The sequence below is a fragment of the Cajanus cajan genome, chromosome 1 (genome assembly GCF_000230855.2).
Source record: "Cajanus cajan strain Asha chromosome 1, NIPB_CcT2T_4, whole genome shotgun sequence".
Taxonomy (NCBI): domain Eukaryota; kingdom Viridiplantae; phylum Streptophyta; class Magnoliopsida; order Fabales; family Fabaceae; genus Cajanus; species Cajanus cajan.
In genome coordinates this window covers 25,301,793-25,322,725 of record NC_138517.1, presented here as the reverse complement: position 1 = coordinate 25,322,725, position 20,933 = coordinate 25,301,793, and the positions used below count along the sequence as shown (strand labels likewise).

The window sequence follows — 20,933 nt, the reverse complement described above, 5'->3', positions numbered from 1 at the left end:
CAAACCCAAACCTCACCAGAAACAGAGATAGATACCTAAATTTTACCCCCAGCGGGTATCAGGGACGGGGATGATTTAAATCTGCGAGAACAAGGGCGAGAAACGTAAAACTCACCCCACCTCATCCCACCCCGTTATCATGCTTAGGCCCAAGGTCTATAAAGAATAATATTATCATAATCTGTGTAGTTAACTTTGCTTCAAGTCGATGTTTGTTTCATTATTCCTTAAAACTTGTTCCTAAAATCTAAAAAACAAAACATTTAAATTTAATAATCAATAAAAATTTTAAAAAAATAATAATCTTTTACATTTTAACCTCCCGCTCTCTAATAACCACTCATAATTAACTACTCAGTTATCCTTTTTTTCATTTATTTTTAATTTAAAAAAATTAAGAGGGAAGAAATGTCTTTTTTTCACTAATCTATAACAATATATGACCATAATATTTTTTTTTAGTATTCACTTTTTAAAAGACAATTATACCGCTTTATTTATATTCTATTTTTTTCACCAATATATCTAAAGATAAAATAGGAAATGAATATATATACAAAATAATAACTACTAGTTAAAAAATAATAACTACCAACTTATTTTAAAAATATTTTTTTTCACAAAAGAACAAAGTATTTTTTCATTACTAGTATAAATATCTTAAATATGAAAGGATGACATTTTATCAATGAAATTAAAATTTTATTCAAATATTTTTATTAAAAATATTACACCTATTTTCCCACTAGTATAAATGCTTTAAAAAAAATAGTTAATAATATATATACATAGTTGATTTTTATCTTTAATTAGCACTGTTTTTATTTTTTAGACAATAATAAAAAGATAACACCTACATTAGTATCTTATAAGGGTTAATAAAAATCTACCTTCTTGTTTATAGTTATAATCACCAATAGTAATGCCTTAAATTAGATAGAATGCAAGGTAGCTATGTTGACTAAAACATTTGCATTTAAAAATGGCTAAATTCTGGTGAACCCTATTGATAAGGAATATACGCAACATATCCCAACTGACCTAACTATCATCGCATATGACAATAATTAGAACCTTTTCCAAAAGTCAATATGGAAGCATAATTAACTATATATCTATAATTTACCATCTATATATAACAAATAGTTTTGATATCATATTTTTTTTACCCTCAATTAATATATACATTTTTCTTGCACCCTCATTTCATCATCTTTTTTATTATTTTATATTTTTAAAACAACAGAAAAATACGAAGTGTATCATTTTGTTAGTGATATATAAAAGTAATATATTTTTTCGTGTTGATTTTTTTAATATGTTTTTACCTTGATAACTATCCAAAATCACTTACTCTCCCATTATAAACCACCTATTTAATTTATATTATTTTTATTTTTATTTTATTTTTATATTTAAAATAAATATATAGAGATGGTGAATGCACTACAAGAAATGTTGCATGTAGTGACATACAATATATTAATTGTATATTGCATCTAGTGATATACAACAATACAAAATCTAGCTCGTGTCTCTCTAGATATTGCATCTAGTGATACCTAATATACTAATCAATATATTTACCATCAAAGTTAATAGAATATATTTTACTGAAATTAATTTTTTTTTATTTATATGAATTATAATGATAGCAACGTAATTCAAACTCAAAACTCTTTGTATATGATATAGTGTTGCTCAATTACTATAAAAAAATAATTAGATTTTCTTAAATATACAATATAAGAATCAACTTAAATCATTCTTCTCATAAGAAATTATTATTAGGATGGCAAAGTGGGTCGTGGCCCGCGGGCCGGGCCCATCATTTCAACCCGCCAAGCTCGCCAACTCGCCAGGCCAAATAGCGGGTCGGCATGCATTTTTTTTTTTAATTTAATTATTTTTATGTTTATTTTATTTTGATATAGAAGATGAGGATGAAGATGATTAAGAAAAATAGTAGAGACAACTTCCAAGAGAGCTTCTAATATTCTTAAAATAAAAATTTAAAGTTAATTAATTGTATTTGAACTTGTTTTGTGGACTATCAAAAAATTTAATTTATAAGTAATTTGTAAGTTTATAATTTGGTTTTGATTTTGGTGTAAGTGGACTAATTTCTATTTGATTTTGTTCTAAGTTTGTAATTTGTTTTTGTTGAACATATATTATGTACAATATGTATGCATTTTTAATTTCATATGGTTATATTTATTTATTTGTAGCAAAAAAAATTTATTTGAACATAAAATATTTTTTTCCATTTTTTAAAAAAAAAATTTGTATGCGGGCTAGCTCGCCAACCCGCCAGCCCGTCCTTAGACGGGGCGGGCCAGCATCCCCAACCCGTTTTACATTGGCGGGCCGAGCCAGCCCGGCCTGTTTTTGGCGGGCTAATGGCAGGTCGGGCCAAAACGGGTCAGGCTGGCCCGTTTTGCCATCCCTAATTATTATGCAATGTTAGATAGCAAATTTTAATGAAACGAAACAAAACCACAAAAATTTAAGAATGCAATGGTAAAAATTAAGAAATTTCAACCGAAAAAATATTAATTCAACACATCAATCCTTATAGTAAATATAGTAAAATTTTAACAATTTAACATAAAAGAAGAATTCAAGCATCTTCTTATAAGCACAAATTTAAATTGAATGTAAATTTAAATCTAGATCTAAAAATCTCACAAAAATATAATTAGAAATATCATATTTCCTAATTTCTAGAAATTCAGGAACGGTAAGTGTATTGGTTTAGGCAATTAATTAATTACCTAAGCCTCATTTAGATTGTTGTGAGACCCGATTTCCTTTTTCCTTTTCCTTTCCCCGAACTCTCAACTCTCACTCTTTTTTTGCTATTACTCTTAAAACTCTTCCCTTCTCATTCTTGAACTGTGGTTTTGGTGGTTGAAGACGCTGATTGAAGGCTGGGATTCTTGTTAACCCGTGCGGAGCTCCTTTCATCTTCTTCCCCCTTTCAAGCATTTTCTTCCTTCTTCTCTTCTCCTCTTCCTGGAAGCTGCGATCTTCAATTAGAGGTAAGGGAAGCTAGTTTTCGCTTGGATTGGTTGGAAATGAGTTTAGAAACTCATGAGATATTTGATGTTGGCTGATTCATGGGCTGTCTTGAAGGAAAATGTGTTTTTGGGTGTTTTCGGGGTTGGATAAAATTTGGGGATTTTCTGGTTGTGTTGGTTGCATGTGGGTAAAGTTGGGGTTTTTGGTTTCTTGATGGAAGGTTGAACATTGATGATTTTTTTTCTTGAGTTTTGGATGCATGCATGTGGTGATTTTTGATGTTTTTGGGTTGCATGTGGTTGGTAGTATTGCATTTGAGTTGTAGCATGGAATGTAGGTCCTTGGATTGTATGTTCATGGAGGTTTTGAGTGAAAATAGAGGTGAAATCCATGGAGTTTTTGGAAGATCAGAAACTCACAGCTATAGCCGTGGAATCACAGCTATAGCCGTGGAAGAAAAATGCACTTGCAGAAACCTACAGCTATAGCCATGGATTCACAGCCATAGCTGTGAAAAGGGAAAAACGCGATGGCAGAGACTTGCAGCCATGGCTGTGGTTTTGCAACCATAGCTGTGGAGAAAAAAATTGAAGTGGCAGAAACTTGCAGCTATGGCCGTGGATTTGCAGCCATGGCTGTGGAAGGGAAAATGAAATGGCAGAGAGTTACAGCTAAAGCGCTGGATTGAGCGCTGCAGCGGTGGATCTTGATGACCGAATTTGGTCTCAAGGTCTGCATGAAAGTTGTATCCTTGGGTCTTAGCTTTCCAATGGCGTTGGAATCACCCAAAAAGTAGTTCTAGAACTCCCGATATGGCTGTTTTAGTGAAGAGAGGTCAAGCTGCCAGCATTGGTTATAGCTGTTGCGGTTTTTAGAATTTTTCACAAGGTAGATGAAGGAATTAGGACTTGGTGTCTTCATGAGAGTTGTAGGAAATCTTCTTATCTTTCATATGAGATAAGGATGAGTATGGTAGGAGTAGTATAACTCATGATGTTCTGTTTTATGTGAAGGTTGCCATTTCACATTTAGTGATTTGGTTAAGTTGAGAGTTGTTTTAGGTGCTTAGGTTGATTGGTGTTGTTTGGGTGAGTAATTTGTCAAGATAGATGAGTTGTAAACAAGATGGTTGGGTCATATTATGTGTTGAACATGTTGTACGTTGTGAAGTTGTTGATCATGCTGTTTTAAGCTGTTATTGATGATTTTCATGTTGAATTAAAATATTGTTGTACTATAGATTGTTGAGCTGAGTTGAAAATGATGGATATGATGTGATGATTAGTAGATAATGTTATTGATATGTTGAGTGGTACCAGTTGTATATTGTTGTAAGTTATTATGTTGAGTTGTATCACTTGTACATTGTTGTAAGATGATATGTTGAGCTGTATAGTTGTGTTGTACTGTGTGTTGATATTGGATGTTGTAGGCCGAAAGGCTGAGGTGTTGTAGGCCGAAAGGCTGAGGTGTTGTAGGCCGAAAGGCTGAGGTGTTGTAGGAGATCTCCGAGGTGATATGCGTGACGACGCATTTTGTGTGTATTGATAAACTGTGTGGTAATAACTGACAGGATGTTTATGGATGAATTGTTGATGGTTGTAATTGCTGCTATTACCTAAAAATTTCCCTATATCTTGTTCTATTCTGTCTAGTGTTTCCGGTGTGTTACGGTTATGAGTGTGGTGACCTGTCGGGTCGTTACACATTTAGATTGAATTAATCAAATCCTAATCTAATTCAAATCTAGATCTAAAAATACAATTCATAATCACAAATCATGGGCTTATTTGACATTTACATGTGTCTTAAATTGATGAATTAGTTGAGATTTGTTTTAGTTAGCTATTTTGTTTTCAATTCTAAATTCTAGTTAATTTTCATCATTTTTGTCCACTTTGACATGTTGACTTGCACAAGCCATATCTTGAGCTCCTAAACTCAGAATCATGCATTCTTGGTGTTACTGGAAAGGTAAGAGAGAGCTCTACAACTCCTTTTTTAGTAGTTTCACCCAATTCAAACGTCTTAGAGTCCTAAAATGTGCTACAAGTTTATGCCTTTGCACTTTATTTTGGGTTTGCTTTAGGAACTTATTGTATAAGAAGTTTAACCTTGTTATTTAGTTAATCAATGAGTCAGGTTTTGTAAATATTATGGTTAGGCCCATTATATTGGTCTATTAATAGGTGTTATGAGACTTATTATGCATAATTTTAATCATTTTTCAAATTTTAGAGTTGTTTCCTTTGTAAATTTCTCTAAATTATTTCTCTTACATGCAAATTTTCTCTCTTAATTACTCTATACGAATTGAATGCAACAACTCAATGGAGATGTGTGGCCATTTTGTTCAATCGATTTAACATTTCATGAATTACGATAAAATTTGAGTTCCCAATTTAATTTTATTGTACAAATTTGTTTGCCTTCTTATCTTTTTTTGATATATTTTTTGTTATCATGATTATGGATTTCATTTCAAATAGTTCAAAAAATGAGGTTGAAGTTTATATTTGGACCTAGATCTAGATCTAAAATAACTTAAATCACCTAAATCAAATGTTCATTGTTCTTGAATTTCACAAAAATTGTGAAATCGTGATTGCATTTCATGTTTTTATAAAATTCAATAAACCTAAATGTATATCTATATTTTAATTATGTTTGTGTTGATTTGAGATTGATTGAATTTGGATTACATGTTGAACCATGATAATTTCACTACAAGGATTGAAATCTTAAATTGATACAATTTTCGATTGAAATTTTTTTTATTGATTTTCTATTTATGTTCTTAATATTCAATTATTGTTTCGTTGTCCAAAGAGCCCCTTCCTAACAATTTCATGATAAATTCGGATTTAATCGAATTGTGTCTTCTAGAAGAATGACCTAGGTTGTTTCCTTTATTACAAATCTAAGGAAAAAATCTAGTATTTTTTTTATAGTGATTCGACAACACTATCACTTGTATTAAGCCTTATTGTGTGACATGCATCATGTGCATAAAAGTGAGATTGTGACTAAGTATTGGTGTGAAATACATTGTCAGGGAAGGTCGATCGACCCCTTGTGATCTTAGGGATGCATGACCTTGAGGACAACAAGATTTGGAAGCTATAGTCTCGCACGTTGTATCCATTGAGTGAAATTTACTACACCGCTATATTGACACACCTTGGTATGCCTTACCTTTAGTGAAAGTGTTGGGCGTCAGGCACTTCTAGCTAGGTGTTTTCCATTAGCATGTACTTCAAGATCACTTTATAAGCCTTCGAGCAACATGTGTTTTTAAATGGTGCCACATCACATGCATGTAGAACTATCTTTAGTCATTGAATCTCACATTTGATAGTTACTTTATGAGTGTGTTGATAAGTATACTTGTTTCTATTATTAATCCTAATTATCTTATGCCTATTTTGAATGATATTTATGCAAGACTATGTAGTATATTTATGTTTTGCTTGCGGTTGCCCAACCTTATTTCACACAATCGGGAGCATGAGTGAGATGTATCTCATCCCCTTTGTGTTGTGTTTTCTTATTTTTGTGGGTTGAACACCATTTGCAAGTGTAGATCATCAAAAGGTTAGTATTGATGATGAGGCTCAGGCTTTGTGATAGTTTCTTGAGTTGTGCTCTAATAGGATGTGACATCAAGGCTAGTGGAGTTCAGCTTTCCATTTTTTTGATAGAACTTATGTTGTGTTATGATTTATTCTTTTAGTTTATTATGTTATTTCTCTTTAGAGGCATTTTGTTTTGGATTTCAATACTTATATAGCTTTAGAGTGCCAACTTATTTTCCTTTTCTTTTTAGCTTATATTATCATACGATGTTTCATTTATGAAAACCTTATAGAATCATTTATTTAACTTTGTTTTATGAAAGTGACACAAATGTGAGTCTTCTACCTTTGAGGCATTTTATTTAAGGAAATTATGTTGTTTTATATAAAAAAATTTGTTTCAAAAATTACTTATTATATATTAACTAATAGGGGTACAATGTTTGTTAATTGTGGGTTATAATGATGTATTGAGATTCCTTGTAGCATGGTCGATGTAGTTAATGTGGTGCTTGATTTTGGCCAATGTATGCTCTAACAATTAGATACATTGTTCCAAATCATGCATAGCTGGAAAAATGTTTTTGGAGGTTGCCTAAACTCATCAATATGCACCTAAAGCTTATGTATGAGCTCATCCCTAAGATAAATTGTAGTGAATTATTTCTCGTCTATGGATTTACATGGCAGATATAATATGGGGGATATAGGTCAAGATGGAGTAAAGCCAACAAAGAGATCGTGAGGTGAATTGACCTCCTCAACATGATCATTTTAGGTGACCTTCACTTGAATCATTTTAAATTTGGTATTGACTAGGGTGTGATGGAATAAGATTTATTCAATTCCTACAAACAAAGCCAATGTTGTGACTGAAATTGGATTGTGATCCATTTGAAATGAGCCTAGTGACTTCGATCAAATTATAGGTATTATTGACCAAAGTGTTCTCTATGTGGATTAAACTTTAAGGTGATTTTGTTTTCCTTCAATTATGGCACTCCCAAATCACCATAAAAACCATTATTCATGTGGTTTTCTTGTTCAAGAAATCTATTGTTGCGAGCAACTATTGAACTAAGGTGTCAATCTACATAAATCTTGTTTTCATGTTTTTAATAATTGTTGTAATCTATTGTAAAAAAATTAAAACAATTTTGTTGTAATCTTGGAATCAATGAGGCAAAATTTCTCCTTTAAGCTAGAAAAATGCTTTTCCTTCGTCATTAATAGGAAATGGAGAAAAATAATGAAAGGAAAAGAATGTACTTCTATGTTATTACTTGCCTTCTTTATTACATGTATCATGATCTATATATAGAAACTAATGCAATAACTACTTATTGGTAACGTCATTCAATTTTTCACGCTTTTAACCTTTGAGATATGTGAACCATAGCGTGTTTTATATTTAATAGTTTGGAGGAAGAGATCCTCTTAAATGAAAAAAAAATTGAGATTGTTTTAAGAATTCATGGCCAATTTTTTAAACCCCTGATTCATAATCAAGATATATTGTATTAATAAAATATGGTGAAAAACTATGATCTCATTTAATGATAATGTCATTACAAATAATTTATTCTCATTATATAAAGTCTGCTTAACTTTATTATTGTTTCTCATTATGATTTTTTTTTGTAGACTACAAATATTTTCACTTGAAACTAATGATATTTTTTATGCTTGTTGGTTTGTTCCCCCCACTCTCTTACTTAAGCTCAACTTAGATGATAGTTTCCTTGGTAATCATGGAGTGTTAGGTTTTGGTGGCATTATTCCTAATGAGCAGGGTTATTGGCTAACGAATTACTTTAGATCTTGTGACTATTTCATTGTTCTTCATGCCAAGCTCATGGATATCTTTCATGGTTTGTCCAATTCTTGGGATATAGGTTTTCGCTCTATCATTTGTGAGGTTGACTCCAAATTTGTTGTCTACGTCTCATACCGATCGATCATCCCAAGATTGATCACCTCTATGTCGATCACCTTTAAGGTTTACCTTCGTAGGCCAATGACCATTTTTAGTCTGACCACGCAGTGGTAGAGCTCCTTATTGGAAAAAAAATCTTTTTGTTTTACGCATAAGGATGAGAGAACATAAACAAGGTAGTACCATAAAGAAATAGAAAAATCACATAAAATTTATTGAGGTGGTTCGACAACTCAAGCCTATGTCCATAAGAATGTTCACTATCTCAAAATGTATTACATTTGTTTATGAAAACCTTCCCTTCAAGTTTTACGACTTGAAACTTGGAAATTGCTCTCACAAGTTTTATGACAAATGAGACTTGGAAACTCTCAACACAAATTTTATGACGAAATTTGGTAAATCCTCCTTCAAAAGTTTCAAGTAAAACTTGGTAAACTTTGATTCACAAGTTTTCTACTACAACTTGGTAAATCCCCCTTCTAATAACTCTCTCTCTCATTTAGGGCGATGACCCCTTACAGGTCAAGTAATTATTCTCATTTTAAAAGCTTCTATTTATTAACTTAACACCCCAACTTTAAAAGAGAAAACAAATTCCTAAAATAAATATAATATATTTTAACTCTAAACAATATCTTAAAATAACTAAAATATATTTTAAAACTCAAGAAATATCTTAAATATTTAAATTTAAAAATTTGAATTATTTTCTCAACACTCTCTAGGCTGACCACCTATAGATTGATATCCCCAAGTTGATTACCTCTAAGCCAACCAACCCGCCTTAGTAAGTGGTCAATTAATAATCTATTTCTTGACATTATGTAGAGTAAGGCACTACAAATTACAAGACCATACATGATAATAATCATAAATATCATGATTTATGGATTATTAAGGGCAAAAGTATATACTAAGATTTACAAAATCACAACAAGTAAGAGATTCTCATTCAAAACATATCTCCAATATACATATATATATATATATATATATATATATATATATATATATTCCTTCTCTCTTGCCTTTGTATTTCTTATTCAATCAATACAACTATTTTATATTAAATTTTTGTTCTTTCTTGCATTACATTTCTGCATCATAAAGTTTTGTGAAAACCTGGGATTTGTAAGCCCTCAAAATCTGTCAGGATGACAAAATCCAGAAACAATTAGCCAAAGAAAAGGCACAGAATCGCAAAGATTTAGGAAACTTTTGCCATCAATTCGCTCTTCCCTGTTCTAAGGACTAACATAAAAGGCTGCGCAAGACCAAGGACTCTTGCTCTTTCTAATTAATCCCTTGGAAAGAAGATCTTTAATCTCCTTCTGGCAATGGTTGACAAGTTCATGACTCATCTGGATAGGCCGAGCTTTGGTCGGGATTTGTTTATCGGTAAAATCCTTTTCGTAAGGAAGACTAACCATATGTCTTTTCCTATCCTAGAAGGCATTAGGAAGATCAGAGCATATGTTATTCTGAAAATGATCATGAAGAATCATAATCTTTTGTTTGATTTGAGGTTGGGAAAGCTGGTTTTCGATGTGTTTGAAGGATATTTCTTCTTTAAGAAAATTGATCTGATTGAGTTTTTGGTCGATTTGATTGAGACTCCGATGGAGAGGTTTGCTGAGGAATTTAAAAGTAATTATTTTTCCTAAGTGTTGGGTAGATATACCCTCACTAGAAATGTTAATAGGGAAAATAGATTTGATGAATGGTGTTCCTAAGATTACTTCATTCTTAAGATTTTTTACTAGGAGAAATGAAGTTTCAACCTGGAGGTTGTCATTCTTGATGATTGCCGAAGGAAGCTTATACTGGATCTCAAGCCGTGAACCACGGGCAGTCCTAAGCTTCTCAGAGGTTTTATGAAAGTATTTGGTCGGAATAATTCCTTCCAAAATACAGTTGGAATCAGCTCCAGTATCAAATAGAGCAATTGTGTTTAAGACAAAGTCTTCGATAAGAATGGAACATCAATATAGAATTTTTGGATGCTACACTGATTAATCAAGGCATTGAAGAGGGCGTCCTCATCAGTAGAATTATGGTCGGAATCATGATCCTCACTATGATTGTCATGGTCATGCTGAACCACGCTATCAGAAAAAGTTTCAGTTATCTAGGATATAAAAGTCTCATGCAACTGCTGCTTCTTTTCGAACACACCCAGAGAGACTTTTCACTAAGTCATCAACAACGCCACGAACTAGAAAAAAAAAAGAGTTTTTCTGGGTAAAAATGGTTCATTGACCTCAACTTATAAATAACCTTATATGGTCCATTTCTCCTAGTAAAAAATCTTAAGAATGAAGTAATCTTAGGAACACCATTCATCAAATCTATTTTCCCTATTAACATTTCTAGTGAGGGTATCTCTACCCAACACTTAGGGAAAACAATTACTTTTAAATTCCTCAACAAACCTCTCCATCGGAGTCTCAATCAAATCGACCAAAAACTCAATCAGATCAATTTTCTTAAAGAAGAAATATCCTTCAAACACATCGAAAACCAGCTTTCCCAACCTCAAATCAAACAAAAGATTATGAGTCTTCATGATCGTTTTCAGAATAACATATGCTCTGATCTTCCTAATGCCTTCTGGGATAGGAAAAGACATATGGTTAGTCTTCCTTACGAAAAGCATTTTACCGATAGACAAATCCCAACCAAAACTCGGCCTATCCAGATGAGTCATGAACTTGTCAACCATTGCCAAAAGGAGATTAAAGATCTTCTTTCCAAGGAATTAATTAGAAAGAGCAAGAGTCCTTGATATATATATATATATTCAAGGCGTCAAAGAAATCATGATACATTCATCGATTATAGGCAACAACTACAATTTTCTAAAGACAATCCTGTGTACCAAAATAATATGTCATTTTACATTAATCAATTAACTTATTTGTTAATTTTACCAAATACTTTCTATTCAATTAGTTAGTTTGTTAGTTTCAAGATTTTCAGCTCTTCATTTAACTTCTAAGTTTTCAATAAACTTATAACTTTTTCATACACACTTTTGTATTTAATACTCAATTATTTTCATAATACTTGTCATTCTACGCATATATAAAAAATTAATAATAAATAAATAAAAGAGAATAACAATTTTACAAAATTAATTTTATAATTAATTTAAAAATAATAATAAAAATAATAATCATCTTTTAAAAAATAATAACTTTTTATAAAAGTATTATGAGTATCATAAATAGAAAAGGAAATAATAATATCATATTAAAATATTAACATAATAATTATTTTACAACTGATTTATTATTCGAAATCATGATTAATGAGTAGGATGGGAGATTGGGAGTGGGAGACGGAGAGTGTATTTTTTTTTTTTTTAAGTCGCGTGCGTATCGTAACTTCCCTGCATCACTCCGCGTTGTATCCCCTTCACTTCCATTAACTCACCGTTATACAGGTAACGTAATTTGGACTTCGGTGTCGAATACCTCTAATTAGAAGTCAACTGTAGAGGGTGAAACGGTAATCTCTCGAACCACAGGAAACACCCCTGCTCCAAGTAGGTGCTAACTCTAATTAATTAAATATTAAATATATTTTTAATTTTTAAAATTTAAAATTTAAAGTAAATTTATTTTAATTCCTTAAATTTAAATTTGATCTTTTAAGTTTGATTATTTCAAATAAAGCATGTTTTAATTTTTATATTCAAATATTGTTATAAGATTTGTTAAATACTATGATATAAAATCTACTTATAGATATTTTTATCAGTGAAAATATTACATTAAACTTAGTGAATGTTACATAACTCAATCAGTTACTTTTAAATATGTAATTGATGACTTGAGAGATTAAAATAAAATTTTTAAAATTTACAAAGATTAAAAATAATAATTTTAAATTTGAAGAACAAAACTAAATTTACCTTATATTTGAGAAATTAAAAACATATTTAAGTCATTACTTAATTTAATTAAGCTTACTTCATTTTGGTTATAATAATTTATGGTGAAAATGTCTTTATAGTTTCCATTATTTTACTTATTTTACTTTTTAATTCATATAGTTTAAAGTGAACATTTTTAATCCTTATATTTATCATTTTAAATTTTTTTAGTCTGTATAGTTTAAAATAGATTTTTTTTTTAGTTTTTATATTTACAATTTTTAATCTTTTTAGTCTCTATCGTTAATTTTTGTTTTTGTAACATTATCTATTTCATGTTAATGTGATGAAGATATTAATTCAATATTATGTATTTAATGTCAAATTTATGTTGTTAAAGTTACTATAAATTAAGTCACTTGAGGCTCCATACTTTTTTTGTACCCTCATGAGCAATATTTACTTTTGAGACACTTTTTTTTAACTCTCACAAATTGAAGATCTCTACCACTTTAACACAAAATAAACAACATTATAAAAAAAAAATAATGATCGGGATTAAAAGGATTAAAAATTATAAATATAGGAACTGAAAGTATTTATCTTAAATAATAGGGACTAAAACGATTAAAAACTACAAGTGTAGGAACTAAAAATATTTACCTTAAATTATAGAAACTGTAAAGGATTGAAAAAAGGTAAGTATAAAGATTAAAAAAGTTTATTTTAAATTATAAACACTAAAAGGAAAAATAAATAAAAATGTAGACAAAAAAAGTATTTTAACTATACTTTTATAATCTTATAATTTCACTTATTTTACTTTTTAGTCTCTATAATTTAAAATATAACTTTTAGTCTATATACATATTTTTTTTCAATTTTTTAGTCCTGATAATTTAATATATATCTTTTTGGTCTCTATATTTATAAAAAAAATTTAATTCTTTTAGTCTCAATCGTTATTTTTTTTGTAACATTATATATTTTGTGTTGATGTATTAAAAAATTTTAATTTTGTAAAAGTTAAAAAAGAGTATCTTAATGATGAACATCTCAAGCGAGAATATAGAAGAGACACAAAGTGTTAAAAGACTTAATTTAAAATAAATCCAACAAAATAAATTAAGATACATAAATTTAAAATTAATATCCTTGTCATGTAAACATAAAAGAGATAATGTTATAAAAAAAATTAACAACGAAACTAAAAAAATTTAAAAAATCAAATATATGAACTAAAAAAATGATCTTAAATTATAAATAATAAAAAAATTTTAAAAAAAGTAAGTATAAAATATTTTTAATTTATAAAGAAAAAAGTAAAGTAAATAAAATAATAAAAAAATTTAAATCTTTCATTTGTTTTAGAATTTCTATTGAATCATTAAATATTAATAAAGCAACTTTTTCTTGGTTACGATAACTTTAACAATTAATTCTATAATTTAATAAGAAAGTATATCTTTAATATATATATATTTTTAAGACTATTTTATTCTTATAAATTAACATCCCGCATTTTATATATAAAATTTAAGTATTTAATTTATCTAAATTAAAAAAATAATTAATTTAATTGATATATCTTATTTATATTGTTTTAATTTAATTTTATATTAATTTTCTTTTCTAATTAATAATCATATATTTTTAATCATGTATGTTGTATAATATTTTTTCTCTTAATTATATTTATCTTTTTTCTAACTAATTAAAAAATATATTTTTAAAGAATTTATAATAAATATATCTTATCAAATTAAGAAAATACATTTTAATTTGAAATATTTTAGTTTAAATTAATTAATTCACAAAAAATATAAATTAACTATTATATAAGATATAAATAATTGTTGGAAATTGAATATTATATATATGAAATATAAATAATATTTTTAACTATATATTTTTTTATTTTATCTTAAGTTTCATTTTTGAGTATTTTTTTAATAGAGACAGAGACTATTTTTTTCCTACCCGTAATAATAATAATTATTTATAGTGGTAGTAGTTTCTTTCTTGGTACTTGGTAGGATTTAATAAATGCAGTGAGTGCGTGTCTTTCGGAGTCATAGGTGGTGTGTCAGAGACGCGGAAAAGGAAAAGAAAACGGAGAAAAAGAAAGCATTGCTTCTTCTTCTTTGTTCTTGTTGGTGAGTTTGTCCTTCTTTGATCTCCATCTTTCTTTTCTTGTGAGTGCTAAAGTTCTAATCTTTTTGCAATTGGTGTTTTTTTTTCTGTTGTAGTCCTTGTTGTTTGCTTTTTTGTCTTTTGGTTTTCATTTCTTGGTCTTCACTGTGATTGGAGGAGGTTTGACTCAGAATTATTTTGGGTCTAATTAACAATCTATCAAATTTCCTCTTCTGGGTTCTCAATTTAGCTTCTGAAAGTTTCCATTTTTATCCTTTTAGTCTGAGTTATTTTTGTCGAATTTTCACTTGGGTTTAATTTTGTTAAGCCTTTCTGTGAGTTTTTTTTTTTTTTTTCTTTTTCTAATATCTCAATTTTTGGTACTACATATGAATTAAATTTTTTAATTGTGTTTTTATATTATTATTATAGGGATCTCATGTTATTAGGGTGGGCAGAAAGCCCTATTTCTAACTGAAGTTCGGTGTTTGAGGTTTGTTGTGTGGACTACCATCTTTGATGCTCTAGTTTCCACTTTTGACCTTTATTTTTCTCCCTGTGTGGTTGAAAGTTTGGTTGGTTGAATCAAGTATATATTTTTTTTTTGTAAGATTCTAATTAGAGTTTGAAGTTAGATATTTAACTTTAGGGTGTTCAACTGTTGGAGATAATGTTTTAAATTATGATTCTGACCAAAGTCTGAAATCTTAGGCCGCTTTAGGTTCATGTGAGGCTTTCTTTTATTAGAATCTCTCTTCTTTTTTTTTTTTTTTTTTTTCTTTTTCCTTCCTTTTTCCTCTTTGTGCTTTTCCCTATACATGTTCCGTTACTTTTTGTTTCTTGATAACTAAGCATTGAAGCTGGATTTAAATTAAAGTTTTGTTGTTTTGCAGATACTTGTGAGTTGTGGTATCTTCTAACTAGGGTGGATTAGTGGTGTGAAATATTATTCCATAAGTGGTGTTAATCACAATAAATTCTCGGGCTGTTAGTGTTTTGTAGTAGCAGATGTCCTTCCGCAGTATTGTTCGTGATGTAAGGGATGGATTTGGAAGCCTATCAAGGCGGAGTTTTGAGGTAAGGCTTCCTAGCCATCACTGGGGCAGGTCAAATAGTTCGGTCCATGAGGCGCAGGAACGTCCGCCGGTAATACAAAACAGCCGGTGGGCTGGCCTTCCGCCTGAGCTTCTTCATGATGTTATTAGAAGATTGGAAGAAAGTGAGAGTACATGGCCGGCTCGTAAGAATGTGGTTGCGTGTGCCGCTGTGTGCAAGTCCTGGAGAGAAATGTGCAAAGAAATTGTTACCAGTCTCGAGTCCTGTGGGAAGATTACTTTCCCAGTCTCCCTGAAGCAGGTGAGACTTTTGCTATCTTGTAACTGGTCTTCGAGATATATTTTGAAGAATTGGTTCATGCTTGAGTGAGAGATGTGAATTTTGTATAAGAGTGTATGACCATATTTTTCTTTATTTATTTTTATTGACTCTTGTTTTGCAGCCTGGTTCAAGGGATGGAACCATCCAGTGTTTCATCAAGAGAGACAAATCTAATCTGACTTACCATCTATTCCTTTGTCTTAGTCCTGGTAAGCTCAGTTATTTTTGTGCTTTTGACACTCATATGAGTTTAACTGGTTGCCTGTTTTGTGATTGATTTGAATTTACATATTTTGTAATTCATCGGCTGACGGTGTATAATGTATGATCTGACTTACTTATTTCCATAATAACCTAATTGGATTTAACATTCGGTGTGGAAGTTTTGTGTTACCTTGATTTATAATAATGCTTAATAGCATATGACCTTCTTGTCCTTGTGGAAAAATGGAGAGCTCAATAGTATTATGGAAAAACTTTATTCTCATTTGAGATATGTGACCTCACCAAATCCCTTTTTCAAATTATGAATTAGTATAAAGCTGTTGCATTTAAGATATGCATGAAAACTTTATAAATGTTGATAAATGTAAATCTACTGAAATATATGATTTTGTGCAACCACAAACTAGATCATGGTGGTATTTGTCATAGTGGTATTTGTGTGTTCTATATCATCAAAACTCAATCTTGCTTGTTCAATTGAGCTACCTAGTGATTGTTGTCTACACTTTAAATGGCCAATTTCCTTCTATGGCTTACGTCTGTATTTGTTCTGTTCATTTATTAAAATTTAGAAACTATGGGAATCGGAGATGAATCCACTTGTTACTTCCTTTCCTGTTTACAAGCTGTTTTATCATCCTTTTTAACTAAATTAAGACTTTGTGCTGAATCCATGTTCTGTGTATCAAGTTTTGGACTTTGTTGTCATTGTGTCTCTGGGACATGTTCTGAATTCATAGCTCTTCGTGCAGCATTGCTAGTTGAAAATGGAAAGTTTCTTCTTTCTGCAAAACGGACGAGAAGAACAACATGCACTGAGTATATTATATCAATGGATGCGGATAACATATCTAGATCTAGTAGCACTTACATTGGAAAACTGAGGTATATTCTTTTGGGATTATAGTTGCTCACAGCATGCATTGTGTGATCAATCACAGTTTTTGACTAATAATAATTTTAAATGACATGAAAAATAACTAAATGGTTTATCATTTTTCTAAAAAGTTTATTCTTGTTGAATTTACTTTCAATATGGTCTTTTTTTTTAATGATAGTTTTCAATGACGTGAAAAAGAACTAAATGGTTTAACATATTTTTCTGAAGAGTTAATTCTTGTGGATCAACTTTCAATATGGTCGTTGGTCTTGATGGTGATTGGATTTAGTGCTTTCCATAGATCATTTAACACTGGTATTGAAAATCTATTGATGTCTTTGCATGTCCATAGCTCTTCAATGACTGCTTGGTATTTATTTTAATTTATCCAATTGTGCCATGTTTGCATCTCCTCTATGATCTCAAAACTTGTATGCAGCTCCAACAATAAGTCTAAGATGGTATTTTGTTTACGAATTACTAGAACTAAGTAGCAGCATCTAACTTTAACAATGTTGGTATGTCAAGTATACATTTATTGTTTTCTAAGGCCTCTTGATTGCATTTATGATCACTGTTTCTGTATTTTTTTGGCAATATGAACTCATACTTTGCCAATTTCCCCTCATTTCAGGTCAAATTTTCTTGGCACCAAGTTCATAATTTATGATACACAGCCTCCCTATAACAACTCTCAGCTGTCTCCTCCTGGCCGAAGCCGTAGGTTTAATTCAAAAAAGGTTTCTCCAAAGGTCCCTAGTGGCAGCTACAATATTGCCCAGATCACCTATGAGCTGAATGTCCTCGGTACTAGGGGCCCGCGCAGGATGAACTGCACCATGCACTCAATCCCCATATCATCCCTCGAGCCTGGCGGCACTGTTCCAGGCAAGCCAGAGCTCCTTCCCCGCTCCCTTGAAGATTCCTTCCGAAGCATATCCTTTGCTAGGTCAATCGACAACTCAACTGAGTTCAGCAGCTCTAGGTTCTCAGACATAGTCATGGCCGGCAGCGAAGAGGAGCAGGGAAAGGACAGGCCCTTGGTTCTCAAGAACAAAGCTCCAAGATGGCATGAGCAGCTGCAGTGTTGGTGCCTCAACTTTAGGGGGAGAGTGACTGTTGCCTCTGTCAAGAATTTCCAGCTGATTGCTTCAACGCAGCCTGCAGCTGGAGCCGGTGCTCCTGTGCCATCATCCCAGCCGGCGCAGTCCGATCATGACAAGATCATTCTTCAGTTTGGTAAGGTCGGCAAGGATATATTTACTATGGACTATAGATATCCCCTATCTGCATTTCAGGCCTTTGCCATTTGCTTGACTAGCTTTGACACAAAACTGGCTTGTGAATAGTGACAATGAGGTATGGTACAAAAGACAATAGGACTATTCTATCTCAATTTATGTATTTACTGGGTGGTGAAGATGCATGGAGTCATGGTACCCCACATGGTTTAACTGTAAAGAACCGAACAAACAACCTGTGCTCAATGTAATTCTTCGTGCATGTTTTTCCTCCTCTTATGTTAGTCTGCAACAGATTATCTGTCAAACAGTTGTAATAAGCTTCTTCCAATGGTAGGCTCTTCTGAACCTTAAAACACATTGTTATGTTTTGGTACTTTATTATTTGAGGACAATTAGCGATCTTCTCTATATTGGTTAAAATTGGAATTATAAATTTTATGAGTCGTACATTGTATTTATCGAGTCTCTTATGACTTAATGGTAAGATTTATTAAAATTTGTGATTGTCAGAAGGAAAATGTTAGATTGTGTTAGTATTTTTTTAGAATAAATTACAATTTTGGTCCCTTTATAGTATTAAATTCACAATTTTAATCTCTTTTTAAATTCGTAATTTTCTCAATTTTATAAAATTCTTAATTCTAGTCTTTTCGGTGAATGTTTATTTGTCAAATATTAAAATTATAATGTTGGTTAAATTTTAATTTTAGTTCTCATTTTTTTTTCTAAAAAAAATGGCAAATAGGATATAAATGAGAAGTAGAAGTGTAATTTATAAGATTTATTAAGTATTAATTATTGCATTATCTAGAGTGTTATGCCAATGAATGTTATAGTTTTAATAATCAATGGATGAATATCTATCGAGGGATTAAAATTGTGGATTTAAAAATAGAGGGTTTGAAATTACATATTTAATATTATAGAGGGATAAAAATATAATTTAATCTTTTTTATTATTTTAACTTGTGAATATAATTTTGTCATTGAAACGTAACATGCAGTTGTTATTTGATAATTCAAATTAATATTCGAGGAGTTGCTCCATGAAAATAAGGTTGGCAGCAAATAAAATAGGGAGGGAGTAAAATGGATGATGGTTTTAGTGGATTTTGAGTTGAATTATATTTTATAGATTACAAAAAATTATTAATCTAGTTACATTGAATTGTCCTAAATGTCTCTCTAGAGTTAGAATCCAGAAACTAACATAATCTAAATAGATCCTTTATAGATTGTTCGGCCTTAGATGGCTAACCTAGTTAATCAATGGATATAAGAAAAGATGGACCATTAAACATCCCCTAATTAAAGATTAGCAATTCATTCTCTAATATGCTCTACTCTATTGACCAAATTCTTTCATTATATAAAATTTATTGAATTGACAATGTTTTTTGACCAAATTCTTTTATTATATGAAATTTATTGAATTGATAATGTTTTATGATGGAAAATTCATTAATAATTAATTTTTTACAAGACTAATACTGACCCAAGTTATTTGTATGAAACTTATCATTCTTTTTTGGAGGAGGGTTTTGTCACGAGAATTTTCAATCATAAGCAATATTTATAGTTTTAAAAATTAACTTCTATATATTAAACTTGAACCGTTATTGTGGAATATTTTTAAGGATTTTTCTTCTACTAGAAAATTTGTAAGAATTCTTTTAACTTTTTATTTAATTCAACTTTTATTTATCAATATTTTTGTTATAATATAAATTATTTATCATAAATCTAAAATATAATTTATATCTTTAAAAATATCTATTTATATATAATTTATTATAGACATAAATACATTTTTAGTTCTTCAAATTTATGGTAAATCTATTTTTAATCTCTCAAATTTAAAATTTTTTTTAATCCCTGTAATTTTCAAAAATATTATTTTAGTCTCTTAAGGTCACTAATAATATATCTAAAAGTGATAAGAGACAATTATGTACCAACAATTGAGTTTAATGTGATGTTTTCATGAACAGGGACAACGATAGATAAATTTTATGTCACTGTATTTAAAAAAAAATTAACAAAATTTAATTAAGTAAAAGAACCAAAACAAGATTTTTGAAATTACTAGAACTAAAAGATTAATTTTTAAATTTGAAAGACAAAAAATAAATTTGCCTTAAATATAAAAGATTAAAAATATATTTAAATTTTTATTATAAATTTTAATTATATATAATAAATATTTATGTGTATTACAAAAACTAAAATAATAACAAAAATATTAAAATATCAGTGAGAATGAACAAATTTTAGACCTAGCAATAAGGAAAGAAAAAGGAATGGAAAAAAGGTAACTGTAACGTAGCAAGTTGTTTTAGAAAGCCCAATATAGGTGATTTAGTAGCCTAGAACGGGCCGTTCCCAATCCGGAACAGGCCGTTCCAAGCTATTAAATTGACCTGTAAATCGTGGTTGAGAACGGGCCGTTCTGGAGGGAGAACGGACCATTCCAAACCCCAAAACGGGCCGTTCTGGGTGGAGAACGAGTCGTTCTGATTTCAGAACGGGCCGTTCTGCATGTGATTTTTACACATGACGAAAGGGTGCAGAATGGGCCGTTCCGGATTCGGAACAAGCTGTTCTGGCCACTCCTAAACTTCTATAAATAGAGTTGGGTGGTTGAGGAGAAGAGGAGGTT

At 30.4% G+C, this 20,933-nt stretch overlaps 1 protein-coding gene across 3 annotated transcripts; it reads left to right on the top strand.

The window, feature by feature from the left end:
- Window positions 1–14,423: 14,423 nt before the first annotated feature.
- LOC109803621 (tubby-like F-box protein 8) lies at window positions 14,424–18,715 on the top strand. Of its 3 annotated transcripts, none has more exons than XM_020365280.3 (5): window positions 14,424–14,571; window positions 15,442–15,904; window positions 16,047–16,134; window positions 16,903–17,035; window positions 17,665–18,715. In XM_020365280.3, the coding sequence occupies exons 2-5, from the start codon at window positions 15,557–15,559 to the stop codon at window positions 18,377–18,379; spliced, it is 1,284 nt and encodes a 427-aa protein (XP_020220869.1). In that variant the 5' UTR covers window positions 14,424–14,571; window positions 15,442–15,556; the 3' UTR covers window positions 18,380–18,715. The 3 variants fall into 3 exon arrangements, with proteins under 3 accessions (XP_020220869.1, XP_020220870.1, XP_020220871.1); XM_020365281.3 differs by having other exon boundaries at window positions 14,472–14,610; XM_020365282.3 differs by lacking the exon at window positions 14,424–14,571 and adding an exon at window positions 15,077–15,275.
- The last annotated feature ends 2,218 nt before the right edge of the window (window positions 18,716–20,933 follow it).

Coding starts and splice junctions, on each gene's coding strand:
- LOC109803621 (XM_020365280.3), top strand. CDS start 15,557: ATGTCCTTCCGCAGTATTGTTCGTGATGTAAGGGATGGATTTGGAAGC. Junction 15,905..16,046: donor TCCCAGTCTCCCTGAAGCAG/GTGAGACTTTTG, acceptor CTTGTTTTGCAG/CCTGGTTCAAGGGATGGAAC. Junction 17,036..17,664: donor ACTTACATTGGAAAACTGAG/GTATATTCTTTT, acceptor CCCTCATTTCAG/GTCAAATTTTCTTGGCACCA.